The following is an 18280-nucleotide window of genomic DNA, read 5'->3' as shown; positions in this document are numbered from 1 at the left end:
CGGAGTCCCCGTTCACCGGTGACCAGCTCCGTGCGTTTGCGTTTCGAAGTGCCTCCCGCCGGCTGCGGGCTGCGGGCGCCGTGAGAGCCGCTCCCGGCCCGGGACAGGACACCCTCCCCCGGGAGGCACCAGAGGGCGCCGCTGGAGGGCGCCTCAGGTCAGTCAGCTGTAAGGGCGGACTCGTACCGTGATTCAATTATTTTTTTTATTATCATGTATTTATTATTGAAACACTGGGTTTATTTTTTTATTTTCACTTAAATAATTTTTAGTTAAATAATTATTTAAACATGTGTTCAAACAATTACCTGTGTCAACTGCCGGTTTACAAATCAACTTCTTAAACATAAGTTTGAAGGAAGAAAAACTAATGCTGAAAAATGCGGACGGCATCCACGCCCCGCCGTGCGCTCGGCGCGCGCCTCCGCCGCGCCCGAACTTGTGGCTCCCCGGCCCCGCCCCCCGGCCGGGGCGGCTCTCAGGGGCGGGGCGCCACTCGTCACGGCGCCCCGCGGCGCGCCTCACGGCGGCCAATAGCAGCCCCGTACGCAATGACGGCCGCGCGTCCGGAGCGGGGATTGGCTGGCCCGGCTGCGCGGGCGCGGCTCCAGCGAGGGTGGCGGGTGGGGCCGCCGTGAGGAGCGGGCGCGGGCAGCCAGGCGCCATGCTGCGGGCCCTGCGGCGGCGCTGGGACGCCTACAAGTACCGCTTCGTGCCCTGGGTGGCCCTCAACCTCCGCCGCAAGCGCAGGTGAGCAGCGGGGCAGCCCCGGGGCGCCGCCGAGGCCGCCCGTCGGAGGGAGGCCCGCCCCGCCGCCCCGTCAGCCCTCCGGCGGCGTGAGGCGCCGCCCGCGGGGCGTGTGGGCCTCGAGCACGTGGCGGAGCAGGGCGCGCGCGGGCGAGACCCCGCCCCCCCCCCCCTCCCCGCGCGGGAGGGGCCGTAGCGCCGGCGGGGGCGGGTGCCGCCTCGCTGCACGAGAGCGGCGCTCCTGGGGTGCTGTAAATAGGGGTTTAACGCGAAAGCCGGTGGGGGTTCCTTGTTGTGTTGGTGCGGGGGGCAGTGCGTGCCCTCCCCTGAAACGTACAGGTGGTAGTTGAACTCGTTTAAAGGAGTACGACGTTGTTACAAGTAGCACAAACTAAAAATCTCCCCAGTCGGTGAAATACTTGTCCTCGCCTCGTTTAAAGTGTAACGAGCTATGTAGATGGTTTTTATGTACTTTGATAATAACGTGTGTTTGATTTTGGTACGTTTGTCACCAAGAACTCAGCGGGGTTTAACCTGCTGTAAATACACAGACGATGGTTTTATAGTAGGACAGGTGTGAAAGGATATTCTGTAGAGTTTGGGTTGGTTTGAAACATCAGTGCACGTAAGTCACTGCTGTAAAATGGCTCTTCTCTGTTTCATTTAGGAAAAAAATTTTAAAATACTACTATTATTATTTTTTTACTTTACAGGACCCTCCGATATGTTCCTAAAAGCTCCCAAGACAAAATTATCTCAGATGAAGATGTCTTTGAAACACTGCTGAAAATATTTAGAGCTCTGTTTGTAAATGACTTCAGTAGACAAGCACATATTTTGGCCTTACTTCCAGAAATCAAATGCAAATATCTGGAATTACTGAATTCTCAGCAGAAGCCATCAAAAGTGAATTCACGTGACCATCAGAGCCAACGTGTTTTTAGTCCAGAGGAAGTTCTGTTTAATACATTAGGATTCACTGTTAGTCGAGACCAAAGTTCCCTGATGTCTGCTGGAACTGGAGTCTTTGTTAGCAAAGGTTTTGTACCAAAAGGGACGGTTGTATCTATGTATCCCGGTAATGGAATGTTCCTATTTCTGGTTAAGTTAGGTGTGATTTCTAACCATCTAAATATAGAATGACAAAGTACTGCACTAATTTTTAATTTATGGGTTTTATTTCTGTCATTCCTTAACAAAAACACAAATTATGGTGAATGGGACTATTTCTGTATAAGCTGGCTAGAGTTCTTTTGGAAATAAGCAAACCAATGTTGTGGGGGGTTTGTTTATAAAAAAAAATAATAATTGAAGTATGATTTTTCGGCTGCTAGGAAAGTTCTTCCAAATTCTTTAAACACAGATGTATGAGAGCAATTTCAAGTAGATGAACAACACAGTTTAATTTTTGAGGGGTTGTGTTTTGGATAAGGATCTGAAAAATTAGTTTTAGAGATCTGCACACAGGTCAGCAGACAAGACTATGAACTTTTTCAAAGCACCAAAATACAAACTAGAGAATGGAAATAAAATCTTTATTTAGTGGAACTCTCTTCTGTAAAGTGTGTTTGGAAAATCAGCATTTTTCTGTTATTCTTCCTTGTTTCTTGGAACTGTATTTGCTTGCATTTCTTAAAAAGATTAGTAGTTCTGTGAGTATGGCCAAGCTAGGACAGCTCTGCTGAAATGCTTTAGATTTTTCTGTTTAACCTGACAATCGTCCCCTGCATGCGGTCTGCAGCTTCTGCCACCATTGCAGGATTGGGACCAGGCCAAGCACTGAGCAGTGGAGCATGTTTTGCCATGCCAAAGCAGGAGTGTCTGGCTGTTACCATTGCCTGGTAAACTCGCTAATTCTCAAATCAGAATCACAGGGAATGAGCCTGTGACCTTGCTACTTGCTTGAAATTTCTGGCACATATTGTAAATGTAGGCTTATGGAGGGTCTCCTTTAGCAGCTCATCTAGTGACACAAGAGGATAAGCTGTTGAAATGCCTTCCTTTTTCAGGGGTGTGAAGGAAACTGCAGGGCTGCTGGCTGGGGAGGGGTCTCTGTGGGGAGTGCACAGGTCAGTGCTGTCCTGCCTGTTGTTTGGCAGTGAGTGCAGTCCGTCGGAGTGGCCTTTGCCTAGCATTTTACGATGCTTTATCGAAGTCTTACACGGATATTGGTCACAGGCTGCCTCTTTAATGATTTCCTTCCATGGCTTCTCTCTCTGGAATGTCTCAGCTCACATAGATTCTTTTTGCATCCCACAAAGATGCGTCTAAAAACTTGTAGGTTTACAAGTGTTGATGGTCATTAATTGAGAGGGGTGTTCTGTACTACCCCATCTCCCTTTGAGTTTCTGTGTGGAGAGGACTGGATGATATCATAAGCCCATTCTGACATTACTTTTCTTCTGAAGTAATCATATCTGTCTTGCAACAGGTACAGTATACAGAAAGCATGAGCCCATCTTTTTCCAGTCCCTTGGCAATCCCTTTATTTTTAGGTGCATAGATGGCGTCCTTATTGATGGGAATGATAAAGGACTATCAAGATCAGTGTACAGGTAAGCAGTCAAAAAGAAGTAGGGGATCATCACTCAACAGATCTAAAACAGTGGTGGTAATAGTCTCAGTTCCCTGTTGTCTTACCCTAAGTTGAATTATATTTCAGTACCATTCACCTATGTGTATCTCCTAACACAACACAAGGGTAAAGCTGCTGGATGTGATCTGTTATGTACTTGTGTCTTCATCTGTAATGCCAGTGAGACGTCTTTTGATGTAGAGACTGTTCCCTGTAAAAAAAAAATAGTTTTAATAGAAGCAGGATGTAGCATAAAATTTTTAAAATGCTTCTGAATTGTTCTCAGGTCTGCCTAATGGATTGGAAAAAAAAAGAAAAAAAGCCTCTGTGTGGGCTTGGCTGATACCAGAAGGGTCAATCTGGTGGCTCTGGCTCTGGTCTATAGATGAGCAGCACTTAGGAAGGGAGCAGTAACCATTATTACTATTGTCAACTCACATTGGAAGGGATCCGTAAGGATGGTCAAGTCCAACTCCCTGCTGCTCCCAGGACTACCTACAACTAAACCATATGACAAAGAGCATAGTTGAGATGCTCCTTGAACTCTGACCGCCTTCTTGGTGAAGATGCTTTACCATTTAATGTCCAGTCTGAACTTCCCTTGCTGCAGCTAGCCTGGACTGTTTTAGCTTACCTTAAAATATAATTTGTCACAATTTGTGTTTAAATATGACATGAGAATAAAACTAATAACAAGCAAAATAATACCTACTTTGAATACTAATACCAGATTTCAATTCTGGGAATGAGTTTGAAGTTGATACTGTAATGAGCCTTCACATCTTTAGAGGTGAATGAGATGGGTTGACATTTCTGTAATTGTAACACTTGATGTTGATCTCTGGAATGATAAGCGGTGGTTTTGTGCAGGTTCTTCCACCAGAGTCTGAAACACAACACACACTAGTGGGAGTTTTAAGTGTATTTTTTTTAAAGTGTCTTCCAGGTGTTGGTCTGTGCACATCCAGCCCCACCCCAGTGTTGTCCCATCTCCCAGGCGGCCTGGACAGTTGTAACTTTGCCCAGCAACTGTGTCCATTTCTACAGGAGGAATTACAGATAACCTGTCAAGGAGCAGTGATTCATGTTACCACTGTTGGTTGTTTCAGGTCTTGCAGCAGGAGAGATCAACTTGGCCCATTCCAAATGAGCGATGAGAGCTGGCTTACAGCTGCCTTGCAAAACCCACTGGCTGTGGGACAGTACGTCAACAACTGTACACATGGTAAGTTGCCAGGTAAATTTTCCAGGCTTGAGTTTGTCTTTTTGGATATAAATCATTTTGGAGGTGACACAGAGAATCAGATACTGATCTTGGGGGTAATAGTGCTGCTTAAAACAAGGTAAGGACTTACAGGATTGCTTCCGAGGCCTTTTGTGACAGCTGGGTGTTAGAATCCGCTAGCACAGCAATGCTTCATATATCCTCGTGCTTCTTTCATTGATTTCCCCACTCTCCCTCCTTCATTTCGTAGAATGAAAGGCATACATCCCAAAGTGTGATGGTGGGAAAGGGTATCTGGCAAAGGACCACTGTGCTCAGGCAGTACACAAAATTGCAGATCAAGTTCCCCAGTATGATTCCAGAAGGCTTCATGAGAAAACCATACGCACAGTGACATGCAGTAAGAATCCATCACTGCTTGGTTTGAACTATAATACTTTTTTTAGACTTCCTTATGTTTCTGTGCAAAATCTAGAAAACTTGGTATGATCTAGCTGTTGGACATGAGGAAAGGAACTATTTATTTTGTCTCACACAGTATATGTTGCTCTTAAGGTCTGGGAGAATAAATAACTCTGGGAAATGGTTGTGAGATACAGAAGGTTGATTTGCTACCTTACCTGGCTTCTAAGTAGCTTTCAGAGCATGCATTGCACTAAAGATACTCAGCCTCCAAGTAGCATCCAGAAAGGTTGCTAGAGAAGTGAACCAGGTATTGATTGACATGGAGACAAAGGGCTGTCCTGTGAAACTGCTTCTTCCAGGTCCAGTGTCCTTCTAAAGAAGATTCCCTTCTTTTCTCTGTGGGATATTTAGGACTTACTTTGCCACCAGGAAAATTTTTTCAAGACGTATTTTTTAACTGTAAAAGCAAATGTTATATATTAACAACATTTGAGCAATGCTGTAACCTGCCCCTGGTACTATGCAAGTTGTGCCCCTTCATATAAATGTTCATAAGCAGGTCATCCTGTTTAATGCAGTAAGGATGGATTTAAGCTTCTATAGTTCGTTATGTATCTCTTGCATAAATTCAAAATAGGACTTCAGAAGAGTGTAGTAGCTACCAACAGAGGCATGGTTTTCAGGCTTGATGAAGCGTCTGGTACTTTTGCAGCAGTACATTTGATATTTTTACACATCTCTAAACCCTACTTAAGATTTTCTCAATCTCATAGAGACCTTCCCCCCCCCCCCCCCCTTTTTTTATTTCTAGAAAAAGCAGCCAACGTGTGTTATCAGGAGTTTGATGTGCCGCGGTATTTTCCAATAGAACTGAAACAGTATCTTCCAAACATCGTCTACAGCCATGACATAGAGAGGTTAGCAGCACATCTAAGAGCTCATATATTTGTATGATATAATGTATACTGTGTGTGTAAAAAAAGAAACATGGTTGAAGAACAATATATTCCATATGAAGATGAATGACACAAAAGCGTGCACCTGTATGGAAGAGTTAGCACTTTGAGTAGACTAATTTTAAGTGATTTATGGAATTATTTCTGTTCATTTTATTCCTTTTTCCACGTCTTTGCAAATGAGATCAGCATAGCTCTGAAGACAATGGTTTTAGAGGCAGTGGTTGCATGATAGTGTGATTCTTCTGAATTCCATAAAGCACTAGTTATATTTTGCTTGTATTTGCTTGTATTACAGTACTGAGGTTTTTCAGCGTGTATTTCAAATATGTATTTAGCAACCCTTAACCAGTCAAAGACCTTCTAAGGTAGCTTAGATTTAGTCGTCTTACTCTCCTGTTCTCCATGCCTTCTGCTTATGTGAGGAATAAGCAGATGAATTTGCAAGAAAAAACCTAAAATTAATTTGTATTGAGACAAGTGAAATACTGCGGAGTATAAAGGCATGTGACTTTTAGGTAGACACAATTACAACATTCTCATTATGACTTGAAAATCCAGCTCTCTGAGAAAATAAAACACTTAGAAATCTTTCTCAGATTTTTGTTTGGAAATGGTGAAAAGTGACAATTTTTGACAATTAGATGAACATACACAAGGAGCAATATGGACAACAAGGACAGACAGTATGTCTGGAAGTGAGTGTCCTGTACTGGGATGTAGTCAAGAATAACTTTGAAGCTGTAAGAAAGATGTAATGTTGGTCCTGAATTTAACACACCCAAGAAATTGTTCTTCTGGTCCAGTTGCTACCTTCAGGAACTAAATAATCCTGTTAATCTAGACGATGTATAAAGATTTTAGGGCAGATCATCTAGACTTTTAATGTAATTTTGGAGCTAGTTTAAAACTGAAATTTGGTTGGTGAAAGTTACAGTGGATATTGGTAAAATGGCTTTTCTGATTCAACTTAGACTTTGTTGAGGCAAGGTTTAAGATGCACTTGTAATCTGCGGATAGATAGATAAATAAATGCTAATAAAAGAAGCAGTAAGACTGAACTTTCAGGAAGCCTGGATGCTCTACTTGAAGTGTGAAAGTGTAGGGAGCAGAGCCAAGTTAGGGCACCATTTCAGGAAGGGGCAATTTTGCTCTCTTGCTTGGAATCTGTCCAAGGTAATACCGTCTTTCAGTCGTTAGTTCTCCCAGTGTTACAGAGTTACAGCCACTAGAGAAAAGATTCCATCTGCTTCTAGCTGCCTGCTTTGGTATTGATATTTACTGTGCTGACAACATAGGTAATCCGGTTTCTAAATCTTTTTCTGTCTTGTAAAAGTTGTTAGTGCTTGTTTACCTTTTTGTTGTTGTTGCTTGATTTGTTTCAGTATGGCCTCACAGTAAATTTCTTAGTAGTGGTCACTGTTTGCATTGATGCTGTTCTTGACTCTCATGTTCCTCAGCATCAGAAGAATGTGCTGTCCTTCCTAGAATAAATACTTCCGCTTTAGGGCATGGTCATTTACTTAAAGGAAGTTTAGGGGGGTAGGTTCCTAAATATCTCTGTAAGAAAACTCTTTACCAGCCAGTGATTTCTGCTTGGGGTTTATGGAGAATTCACCCATCGTTGTAGATTGCAGCAGGTCTCTGATGCAGTTCAGAGCTGTCCTTCTGGATGTTGTTTGGCTGGGAGTGGGTTTAGCCAGCCTAGCACCTGTGGGTAGGCAAGTCTACAGGAATGATTTGTGCTCTATGAACTTTGCTGTAGCTTCTCCTCCTGTCTGTGTGTCTTTTCCTCTATCCCAACTAATTAATTTCTGAGTAATTGTATGAGTGGAAACATTATTTGCATACCCACGTAGGCTTTGCTTTTTTTGGTAATTATATTGGCTTTGCTTACATTTGCTATCTGTATTTCAGTGTTGTTTTTCCAGGTTCTCTGGCCTGCATTATGCATGTTACTCTCAAAATTAATCTAGACAGAGCCATTGTTTCAGCTCCTTGCCATGAAGAATTTAAAAAATTCAAAGGGAATTATAATTATTCACATCCACATGTTTTGCTTTTCCTTTTTTTACAGTCACCTGAGGTGTGTAGTGCTTGTCACTCTCAGAGACATCAAGCAAGGAGAAGAACTTTTTTCAAATTACTACACTGTTGTCAGCTGAATTAATAGATTCAAGACTGAAGTAATGTGTGTGTGTACTTCAAGCTTCACGAGCATTTTTACATAATGGAGGGACATGGCTTTATCATTTAGAAAGCCAGCTGCAGGCTTGTATTTCCCTGAAAAAACTCCACATTTGATGCAGAGGTGAAGGTTTAACCATTTACATCATCAGGTCCTCAGCTGTCTGCTGTAGTTGATATTACTGCTTATTGGTGCTCAGCTGTCCGTACAGTAGCTTGTAAAATAAAAACCTAAGTTCTGTACATGTCATCTGGTCTTCCGGTTTGGACATTTGTCTGTAACTGTGGATCAGCTGTAGATTTTGCCATTTCACTTCTAGTGCTTATAATGGACACAATTTGTAAAAATTACTTCCCTCTCAGGAACTATTCTTTGGATAATCGTCATAGTTCATGGTAAACAACTGTGCTTGTTCTGGTTTTCTTGGAGTTGGTCCCTTTAGTATCTGCCTCCTTTTAGAAAGTATTTCAGTGTAGCAAGTTGTCCAGATCTTTTATGAAGACAGTTTTGGAGCAGTGCTAATAGCCACTTCATATGTGCCTGCATGGTGTGCTGTCATCAGGAGGTCAGCTTGAGCCACTGGCTTTAGCTATGCCTGTCTTGGGGTGGGAGGAAAGACAGTATGTGTCTTGAAGCCCTGTCCAATCCTAGTTCCACTGGTTCAGTGGAGGTTCCCTGGCATGTAGCAACTTCCATGGCTTTTACTTGCAGAGACAACTTCATGTTGCAGTGTAGCTGGAGGAAGTAATGCCAAGTGTGCTGTGTACTTTTTTTCATGAGTGAGTTACGGGCATAAGCAAAGCCAGCCATTCCTGCATGAATTCTTCTACTGTCTGCTAACTGCCTTCAGAAAGTGCAACAAGAGACAGCTTTTCAGCCTTTCAGTCTGGCCTAACAGCTTGGGAAATTCAACGTAGTATTTACTGCGAAAGTCCAAGCAAGCCTCCCAGTGAATTTTTAGTTAGCATAAGCTTATGAGAAAGGAGTCAGGAAGTGGCGTGCTGTGGTGAATCTGGTAGTGGCTGGGGCAGCCAGGGTGCCCTGCCGAGCTGCAGAAGCATCTATTCTCCTTTCCAGAATTCACAGCTTTTTGGTGCTTGTGTTAACTTGGTGTGAGAGACTGTATCTCAAACTGTCTCAAAGCTTGTTAGCTGAGCTCCTGCAAGACTTAACAGTTGTGAACAGAGAAGGAGCCAACAGCTGCCTGACGTCAGTTTTCAGCCAGGGGCAAGGAAGGGCCACGCTGCTGTGAGGGATGTGCCTATAGGCATGGATGATCACCCCTACTGTGCAGTAATTGCATGTGCCCCATGGAGGAACGTGGTACGTGTCTTGTAAGGACAAGGTATGTGCCCTTGTCTGGGAAATGGCCCCCCTGAACTCCCTGTGAGAGTCTGTGCCACCAAACAGTAAATGGCAATCCAGAGACCCAACAACAACAACGTGAACGGAGGCTGCAGACCAACGGGATGCCGCTGGATCCATGGTGGTGCATGGTGCATATCTTGCAATTCTATCCTGACTGCTCGCTCGATTTCCTCCTTTCCTATCCTTCCCTCTCTTTCCTATTGCTATTTTCTTACCATAACATGTGAACGTTTTGTTTATATAAGCACACAATACATTTTCTTGATTAGTGGCATTTGAGCTCGTTTGTGTCTAAATCTCACTCTGGGTGTAACAATGAATCTTCCTGGCTTGGGTCTTCCTGGACTGGAACATTAAATTGGCGTCACGGACAGGGTACGCTGAAGTGAGACAGCCACATTTCACTGGCTTAGTATTACATGAGTACCTCTCGGGGATGGAACGGGTGGATTTGTAGAAACAAACGGGTTGTCTGCCCGAGACAATCACTCTGCCTTTCAGATACGAGTGACAATAAAACCATCCCTGAAGGCAGAGATGTTTTGTATAACTTCTTAGAGAAATATGATGGTTGTGCCTCAGTACCAGGCATGAACTGGGCACAGAAAAAAATGGCCTAATTTGCAGAGAGTAACGGACTGAATTAGCGCCTTATAAAAGGATGGGAAACTTTGGCCTGGAAAAGGAAAACCAATTCTTTGTACCCTACTGGGCACTAGCCTAGTCGCAGCTGTGGAAGCCAAGGAACAGCAGTGCACAGTAGAATCCCAAGTCATACAATCTTTACAGGGTCTGGTCCAGTCCTTGCAAGGGCAAGTAGAGAGCTTAAAGGAGCAATTAGAAGAGGAGAAAACCTAGGTGAGTTATTTACAATCCACTTTAAAAGAGCAACTCCTTGCTGGCAAGGACAGCTCTCCAAAACCTGTAAATAAGATTGAATACCCTAATAATGAGCTAGAGGAAGCAAAATTAGGGTTGGACAAACTGGATGTCCCCACTTGTTCTCTGAGGTCCTTGATCAAAACTGAATTTAAATAAGAGGATGACAAGGACAAATTCCCTCAAATTACTACTAAAGTCCATATTCTGCTACTGATCTGGCTAAACTCAAAAAGGATTTTGGCCGTGCTCCTAAGGAGTCAAAGGCAAAGTATGTTTGGAGAGTGTCATTGTTGGAGGGGGATCAGATATTGTTAAGTGAAAAAGAAGCCAAGGGCTACTGGGGGCCAGGAGTGGTTCTAACAGCTGTGCACCCTGGTCCGTAAGCCAAAGAGCAGCTTTTTGGTCAGGAGGTCTTAACCCTCTGGAAAGCAGGGATCCCTTTGCTCTTGTGGGGACAGTCAACCAGCTAGTAGAAAATGTACAGAAGGCGGCATGCCTGCAAACAACGTAAAACCAGAAGCTTAGACTCGAACAGGAATCTCCAGTGATGATGCTGGTCGACCCCAAACGGAAGACCTCTCTCATAAGGGGCCTCCCCGATTCCCTAAAAGCTATTGGTATCCAGTTACAAGGGAAAATACAGGTAGTGTCCCAGGGTGAAAGGGCTGTTGCTGCATTAGAAGTAATAACAACCCCTAATTGTAAAACCCAAAGAAAGTGTGGACTTGGGGAAAAGTTTCTCAGGAATTAATTACTTACGGGTGAAAATACAACCGTTACCGCTCCACCTACTAAAATGGACCCTAAAGGGTTAAGGCACACAGAACCAAAACCTCCCCCACACCCAGCTAACAGTAAAAGGGTGTCTCTTGTAGCACCACCGAGTGAGAGAGATACAGGACACACACCTAAGTCTGTGGACTATGGGGTGGCGGAAGGGTATCCCCCGAGATCTTACGAATGGGTTGCCGACTGATAAACTGGAGAAGTTGGTGTTAGGATGGCCAGAAAGTCCACCAATTAAGGATGAGAATCCTGTTCCTAGTGCCCCCTTACTGGAGCAAAGGACAGAAAACTAACTCCTTTGCCCCCTTGCAGCGAGCAGGGGAGCGAAGGGTGGGTATACCTTAGGTGGCTCACTGAAAATCACCAAGGTTTTTTGCTTTGTGGAGCCTAAGCTAGTACCAGTAACGTTCCTGGTAGATAGTGAAGCCCAAATTTCAGCTATTAAAACTGAAAATGCAGTACAAAGTGGCATAAGCTTGTCTAAGTGGTGTACATTCGTTGCAGATGCTTTTGGTACTGTTTAAGCACAGACACTGGCTACTGTTGGTTTGCTGTTAGCCAGGGAGAAGGGGAGAACACAGCCACTTCGGTAATGATGGTTGAGGGGCCTTTCCTACTTAATCTTTTAGGACTCGATATTCTGAAAAGTAAGGTGTAGATGGATGATAAGGGGAGGAATTGGACATTTGGCAGCCCATCTATAGGTAGACGGCTCATACACACTGCACCTTTGCTCTCTCCCTCACCACTGACAAATGTCAAACCCTGTCTGCTACTCTTAGGGGCACGGGAAGGGATAACCGCAGTACTGGAGGAGTTAAAGGAACAGGGAATTGTAGTGCCAGCCCACTCTCCTTTTAACTCCTGGTATGGCCAGTTGGTAAGCCAAATGGGAAATGGAGACTAACTGTAGACTATTGAAGGCTTAATGCTAACTCAGGCCCCTTAACAGCTGTGCCAAACATCGCCGAGCTTACAGCAGCTATCCAGGAACAAGCTCATCCCATTATGGCAACTCTTGATGTCAAAGACTTGTTTTTTGTGGTCCCCTTGCAATCTGAGGACCAGGAATGCTTCCCATTTACTTGGGGAGGACAACAGTTTACCTTCACCCAGCTTCCTCAAAGATATAAGCATTCTCCTACCCTAGCTCACCACACCTGAGTGTGAGAATTAGGATTAATTCCTTTGGAGGAAGGGGCTAAAATTTACTAATATATTGATGATTTGCTTATAGGAGGAAGCCAGGTAGATAGGGTTCAAACAATGCAGGATAAAATTCCTAAACACCTGGAAAGCCTGGGGTTAAAAATCCCACTCAAGAAAATCCAGGTACCAGCAAATGAAGTAAAGTTTTTGGGAATTTGGTGGAAAGGAGGACATGCATTCCTCAAGATACTCTTTCCACCCTAGACCAGATTAAAATGCATGAAACAAAGGAAGAGTTACAGCATACATAGTGATTGCTTGTATTCTAGAGAAAGTATATTCATGATTTTTCTATCATTGCAAGGCCTTTATATGACCTGTTAGGAAAAGGAGTGTAGTGGGACTGGACCCTGTGCCATGAAGTCCTGCAGCTATTAGGTATCTGAGGCTGCCAACCATCAGGCTTTTGGCCCAACACGCCCTTCTGACCCAGTCCATATTGAACGGGGATTTGCCCAGTCAGGCTTATCAACACTACTGGCAAAACAGTCCTGAAACCCACTCGACCTATTGGGTTCTACTCTCACAGCTTTAAGGATGCTGAGAAATGGTAGTCCCCCTGGGAAAAGGGTTTATTTGTTGTCAGTTAGCCCTGTGAGAGGCTGAACGCACCAGGTGTAAACAACCGATAGGGCTCACAGGTCCTTTTAAGGTGACAAAACCCGTGTTGACTGGGACACAACCCACTGACAGGGTGGCACAATGAGCCTCGGTGCGGAAATGGTATGCTCAGACAGAACATTGCTGCAATATTTCTGATGTTTCAGAGGGTGCTGCCAAGACCTTGGCTATTCAGGAAGAAGCTGCTTTGAAAACTGAAAATGGTACAATTTCCCCTGTGGTGCAAGTTGCCCCCCAGTTTTCAGGACACTTACAGAATGTTTGGTTTACAGATGCCTCTGCTAAACAAGAGGGTAAGATACGGAAATATTGAGCCGTTGCCTTGGACATAAAAACTGAACAAAAAATAATCCCTGAAGGGGATGGTAGTGCCCAAGCAGGAGACCTGATAGCAGTGTGGAGTGTTTTCCAACATGAGGCACACTCTCCTTCTCCCATCCATATCTATACTGACTTTTTCGCTGTCTTTAAGGGATGTACTGAATGGCTTCCATTTTGGGAACAGAATGGGTGGAAAGTCAATCAAGTACCTGTGTTGCAAAAGGAAAAATGGCAAGATACATTAACCATGGCGAAACAGGGAAATTTTGCAATGGTGTGGGTAGCTTCCCACCAAAAGGATGAAACTACAGCCCGTCAGGGGAACAGTGGGGCAGACGAGTTATCCAGGCTTGCTCCCCTATGAAGCGACACTGAATTGGAAGACTGGGAAAGGCTGTTAGAATGATTACACCTTAAAAGGGACTGGAGCTAAAGATCTTTTATCAAGAAGCTCAGACTAGAGGCTGGCGGCTTCTCAAGAAAATTATCATACCTGTATCTCTTGCCTGTGAGCAGTGCCATGGCTGCTTGGACAAACGCCCTTTGGAAGAGCCCCCTCTACATTTGAGACAGGGGAAAGGGCTCTTGGAGGCCCGGCAGGTAGATTATACTGGTTCTTTTCAAAAATCTGAGGGAAAACACTATGTCATGGTAGGGGTAGAGGTGGTATCGGGCCTAGTTCGAGCTACAGAGGAGAACACAGTGAAAGCCTTGAACATGGTTTAGCTTCCTCCCCAAACCACAGCCCATTCAACTGGCTAACGGCTCCCACTTCGCAGCCAAGGTGGTCCAGGACTGGGCTGCTGGAGAAGGGGTTGTATGGGTTTTCTACACTCCCTATTATCCGCAAGCAAATGGGATAGTGGAAAGGACAAACGGTCTTCTTAAGTGCTTCCTGAAACCCTATGAATGCGGTGGTTGGAGTGATATGGGACGCAGTCACTCATGTGAACAACCGAAGTGGGGTAAATGGATGCCTTAAGATCACAGCTTTTTGCCCAAAGGCCCCAAGCCTAATCCTGAATCTCAGTGGCCCTGACCACCCCCAGAATCCCTCCCACTTCCCAGTCCAACCGGTGTAGGTGAAATTACCCACCATTGGGACTGCACCACTGGTACTTGAAACCCCCATGAACAGGTACGCCTAGAAGGTGAAAGATGCCCACAGGAAGGAGCACAGAATGAATATCTGATGGATTTTCCCAGCTAACCTACTAACACTGGTTTGACACGGTTCATTTAGAACCAGGCAGAGTCTCTTTTCTCTTTTTACAGATCAATCCCATGGGACCAAATTGGGCCTTCCTGGACTGGAACATTTGGCCTCCTTCCAAGCCTGAACGTTGTCTTTCATATTCATCTGGAAGTCCTTCTCAGTCAGAGAGGGCTGGCTTTTTCAGGAAGATTTAAATAGCAGAGCTACAAGAGAGTGGCACATGGTTCAGCATGGCTTGTGCAAGTTTGCCAAAGATGCCGTGGACAACTTCTAGTGACAGTCCTTGTGTCTTCACTGTGTGGTAACAGATCAGAGCAGGCAGCAATCTCCAGTCTACTGAAGGGTATGCTCATCCTCCATCACTCTGAGGATCCCTTCTCTGCAGCTCGCTCTGGGAGGAGGTCACTGGGCATCTGTTGATCTCTGAAGGGGAGGCTGGTTGTCAGGCTGCCTGCAGTATTGCTTAGCTCAGCAGGGTTTATGGACAGTTCGGGGAATACTAGTCTCAGCCTGCCAGAGGAGGCAAGCGCTGTTCATGTTCTCCATGCTGAGATGCTGTCGTGCGAGGGCATAGATTACTTCAGCTGTTTCATTATACACTTGTTAATACTTTTTAAATGACCGGATTTGAAAGTACACACCTGTTTGCTGACTGTGGACCTTAGGTCTACAACTCATTCTTTGAGAAAGGTTTGCTTTACTGCACTTGTTGCCTCCCGGATGCCGCGGTAGCGGAGGATCGCAGTGCTGAAGTGCAGGCTGCCTGTCACCGTTGACATACGTGGGACTGGCTTCTCCTTGCTGAAATACTGGAACCTGGCAGCCTGCTTCAGGGGCTGCTCGTATGTGAGGGAAAGCAGGACCTGGCCTGTAACTAGCAGCAACAATTGATTTCTGTCTGCTGGTGGCTAGAGAAAGCCAAAAAGTGGCAGGAGGAGCAGGAGGTACGGTCAGGTGGTGCTACCGGGCAAGAAGCAGCACAACATGGGGACTAGGCAGGAGAAAGGAAAATGGAAAAGTAGAAATAACGGTCCATGAAGTGCTACAGCTTCTGAAAGGGCTTCAGGTGTATCAGACTTTTCCTTGTCACCTTAGATTCCTGTCTATTCAATGAAGGTGAATGTCCTCATTCCCTGTGTGCCCATTCATTACCACCAAACCAACACCACCAGCGCAGTGCAGAGAGTAGGATACACTCTGACATTATTTAAGACAATGTATGATTTAATAATAACTCAGTAAAATTCTCTATGCAATCTATTTATTGTTTGTTAATAAATTATTCATTACAGTAAGTACAATGTCTCTCTTGAGAGATTATTTGCCTGGGTTATTTTAATTAGAATTTGCTAAAAATAGGGACTGACTTGGCTAGTTCTGCCTCTACATGCCTGTACAATTAGTGGTAGAAGGAAGGGAAAATCACACTAAGATTTAAGGTAGTTAAACTGGGCAGATCTGCAAAGTCCTTCTCCCAGATGAGACCCATAGTCCGCAGGTGTTAAAATGCTGTGCACATTTAGGAAAGAATCTGTGTCGCTGTACCCATTTAAGAGAAAATTTGTGTAAATGTTACCAGCTGTGATGCGCTGGCTGTGATCTTCAGTGAGGATCACCAACTGCCTTGAGCCTGGCTGGGGTGGAGCTAACTTCCCCCCAGCAGCCCTCACAGCATCCTGGATGTCTCTCCACCATTCCCCTAACCCACAAAGGCCACTAGGCTGGGAGTAGGAAAGAGGGTAGGAGGGGACACAGCCAGAACAGCTGTCCCAAGATGACCGAAGAGATACTCCATACCATATGATGTCATGCCCAGCAATAAAAGCTAAGAGAAGGGAGGAAGGAAGGGGACATTCATTATTAAGGCATTTGTCTTCTAGTCCACTTGCTACACTTTACTGAGGCCTCCCAGGCAATGGCTGGACATCCTGCTGATGGGAAGTAGAGAATAAATATTTTTGTTTCCTTTTCCTTCTGCATGGCCTTTGCTTTTGTTTTATTAAACTGCATTTATCTCGACCCACAAGTTCTAAATGTTATTTTCTTCCCCCCCCCATCCTGCTGAGGAGAGGAGTGATGGAGCAGCTTGGTGGGCACATGGCATTCAGCCAGGGTCAACCCACCACACCAACATACGAACAAAACCAAGACTACACGGGGGAAATTGAATGGTTCACCACTGCACAGAAAGTTTTAGGCTTATTTTTCTTGGATTCACCCAAACTCCTTACCCCTGTGGTAAATGTCCTGGTAGTCCTGGGAGCCTGAAGGGCTGAGAAGCTTAGCAGGTTGGGCTGAACCCGTGTGCCTCCTCAGCAGAGGCATGAGGATGGGGCCCTTGACACTACAGTATTGATGCGGAAATGCTGAGGGTCAACTGCTGCTCTTTAGATGGTGAAATCAGATTTTGGAATAAATGTGATTGCATCAAGAGACACCCAGCTGGTCTCACCAGGCTCTTCTGAAGAAAACTGGTCTGCAAGGCTCTGACTTTTGACTGCTTAGCTCAAAAGGTGAAGCTGGTGGTAACAGCTGAGTGCAGTTCTCCAGGAGACTGAGTTGTCAGCTGGAATCCCTGTTGATGCAGCATGGCAGGAGAAGAGAGGTGCTTAAAAGATGAAGAGCTGAGCTAACGAACTTTACAGGCATGTTGCAGGCTCCCAGCAAGAATAGAGATACGGCCCACAGCAGGAGATGGATGTGTCTGCTGGGGGAAGAAGCCGCAAGGGGTCAGCACAAGAATTGGAAACTCACTTGAAAAAAGCAATTCGTAATCAAGCTGCTGAAGTACTCAGTAATCAAGACTCTTAAGTATCTTAGACTAGATGGACATGAAATAGCCCGTGTCAGCCTTCCTGGTTAGCACACTTGCCTGTCCACCTGGGGAGTCCACCCTGAAGGGCTGGGCTCAGGGCAGCTGGTGGCAGCTCAGAGGCCACTCTTCCCTCAGGGTTTTGGAGCTGTTTTACCCATCACCACTGCGTGTGGCCATGGAGAATGTGATCAAGGCAGACCACCTCTCCCTGCTGTGGTACTTCTGATTTGGAAAGAGTGAGAATGAGTTTGTCAGGCACTGAAAAAAATATGATCTGTTCAACTACTGAAGGGTATGCTTGTGTGTATATATATTCATATGCATGTATGTATATATACGTTCATACGCAGGTATGTTTCTATACAGGCATACATAGATCTAAGTGGGACTGGTGTAGGGACTACAGCTCCCCAGGCAGCTCCCTTGGCACTCCAGTAGGAGGAGAGGGGAAAGGTGTGAGTATGGTAAATGCTGCTGCTCCTCCATCCCTCCTCCCTTGCTCTAGAGCCACCACTCCTTCCTGGCCACTGCTCCTCAGACCCTGTCACGAGCTGATCGGACTTGCTAAAGCATGGCAACACCACCAACAACAACCCCAAGCTTTCTCGCTCATTTTCTGCTGTTGCAGCGAGCTGAAACAGTTCACAGAGGGTCACCGCAAGTTGCTAATTTGACTTGCTGAACCTTATGAAGCCATGCTTTAAGACACTTATTTTGTGAATGAAGGTGATCTGTGCTTACCCAACAGCTCCTCATTGCCTGCTGGGCTGCTCTGCTCCGTGGCTACGTGCTCCTCCTTCGTGCTAGTTCCAGAGCTCACCTGGCAACGCAGAAAACAGAGTCAATAACTGCAGCAAAAAGGAGCAATGTTCTTCTGCCAAGGCAATGAGCTGCACCAGATCTGTTTGCGCAGCAGGCGGACATGGGCCAGCACGAAGGCAAGGGAGCAGGCAGGGACAGGCAGCC

General features: G+C 45.3%; 2 protein-coding genes across 4 annotated transcripts in view; both read left to right on the top strand.

Annotated features, from left to right (window-relative positions):
* The window catches only part of GPBP1 (GC-rich promoter binding protein 1), a 292889-nt gene that overhangs the window by 202024 nt on the left and 72585 nt on the right, over window positions 1–18280 (top strand). The window lies entirely within an intron of this gene.
* On the top strand, window positions 607–16486 carry SETD9 (SET domain containing 9). 3 transcript variants are annotated; one of them, XM_056324629.1, is made up of 6 exons: window positions 607–750; window positions 1461–1825; window positions 3179–3302; window positions 4432–4547; window positions 5764–5869; window positions 14559–16484. In XM_056324629.1, the coding sequence occupies exons 1-6, from the start codon at window positions 665–667 to the stop codon at window positions 14695–14697; spliced, it is 936 nt and encodes a 311-aa protein (XP_056180604.1). In that variant the 5' UTR covers window positions 607–664; the 3' UTR covers window positions 14698–16484. The 3 variants fall into 3 exon arrangements, with proteins under 3 accessions (XP_056180604.1, XP_056180605.1, XP_056180606.1); XM_056324630.1 differs by lacking the exon at window positions 14559–16484 and adding an exon at window positions 7986–8345; XM_056324631.1 differs by lacking the exon at window positions 5764–5869 and having other exon boundaries at window positions 14559–16486.

This window comes from Falco biarmicus, chromosome Z, assembly GCF_023638135.1.
Source record: "Falco biarmicus isolate bFalBia1 chromosome Z, bFalBia1.pri, whole genome shotgun sequence".
Lineage (NCBI taxonomy): Eukaryota > Metazoa > Chordata > Aves > Falconiformes > Falconidae > Falco > Falco biarmicus.
This window is presented reverse-complemented; position numbering and strand designations above follow the sequence as displayed.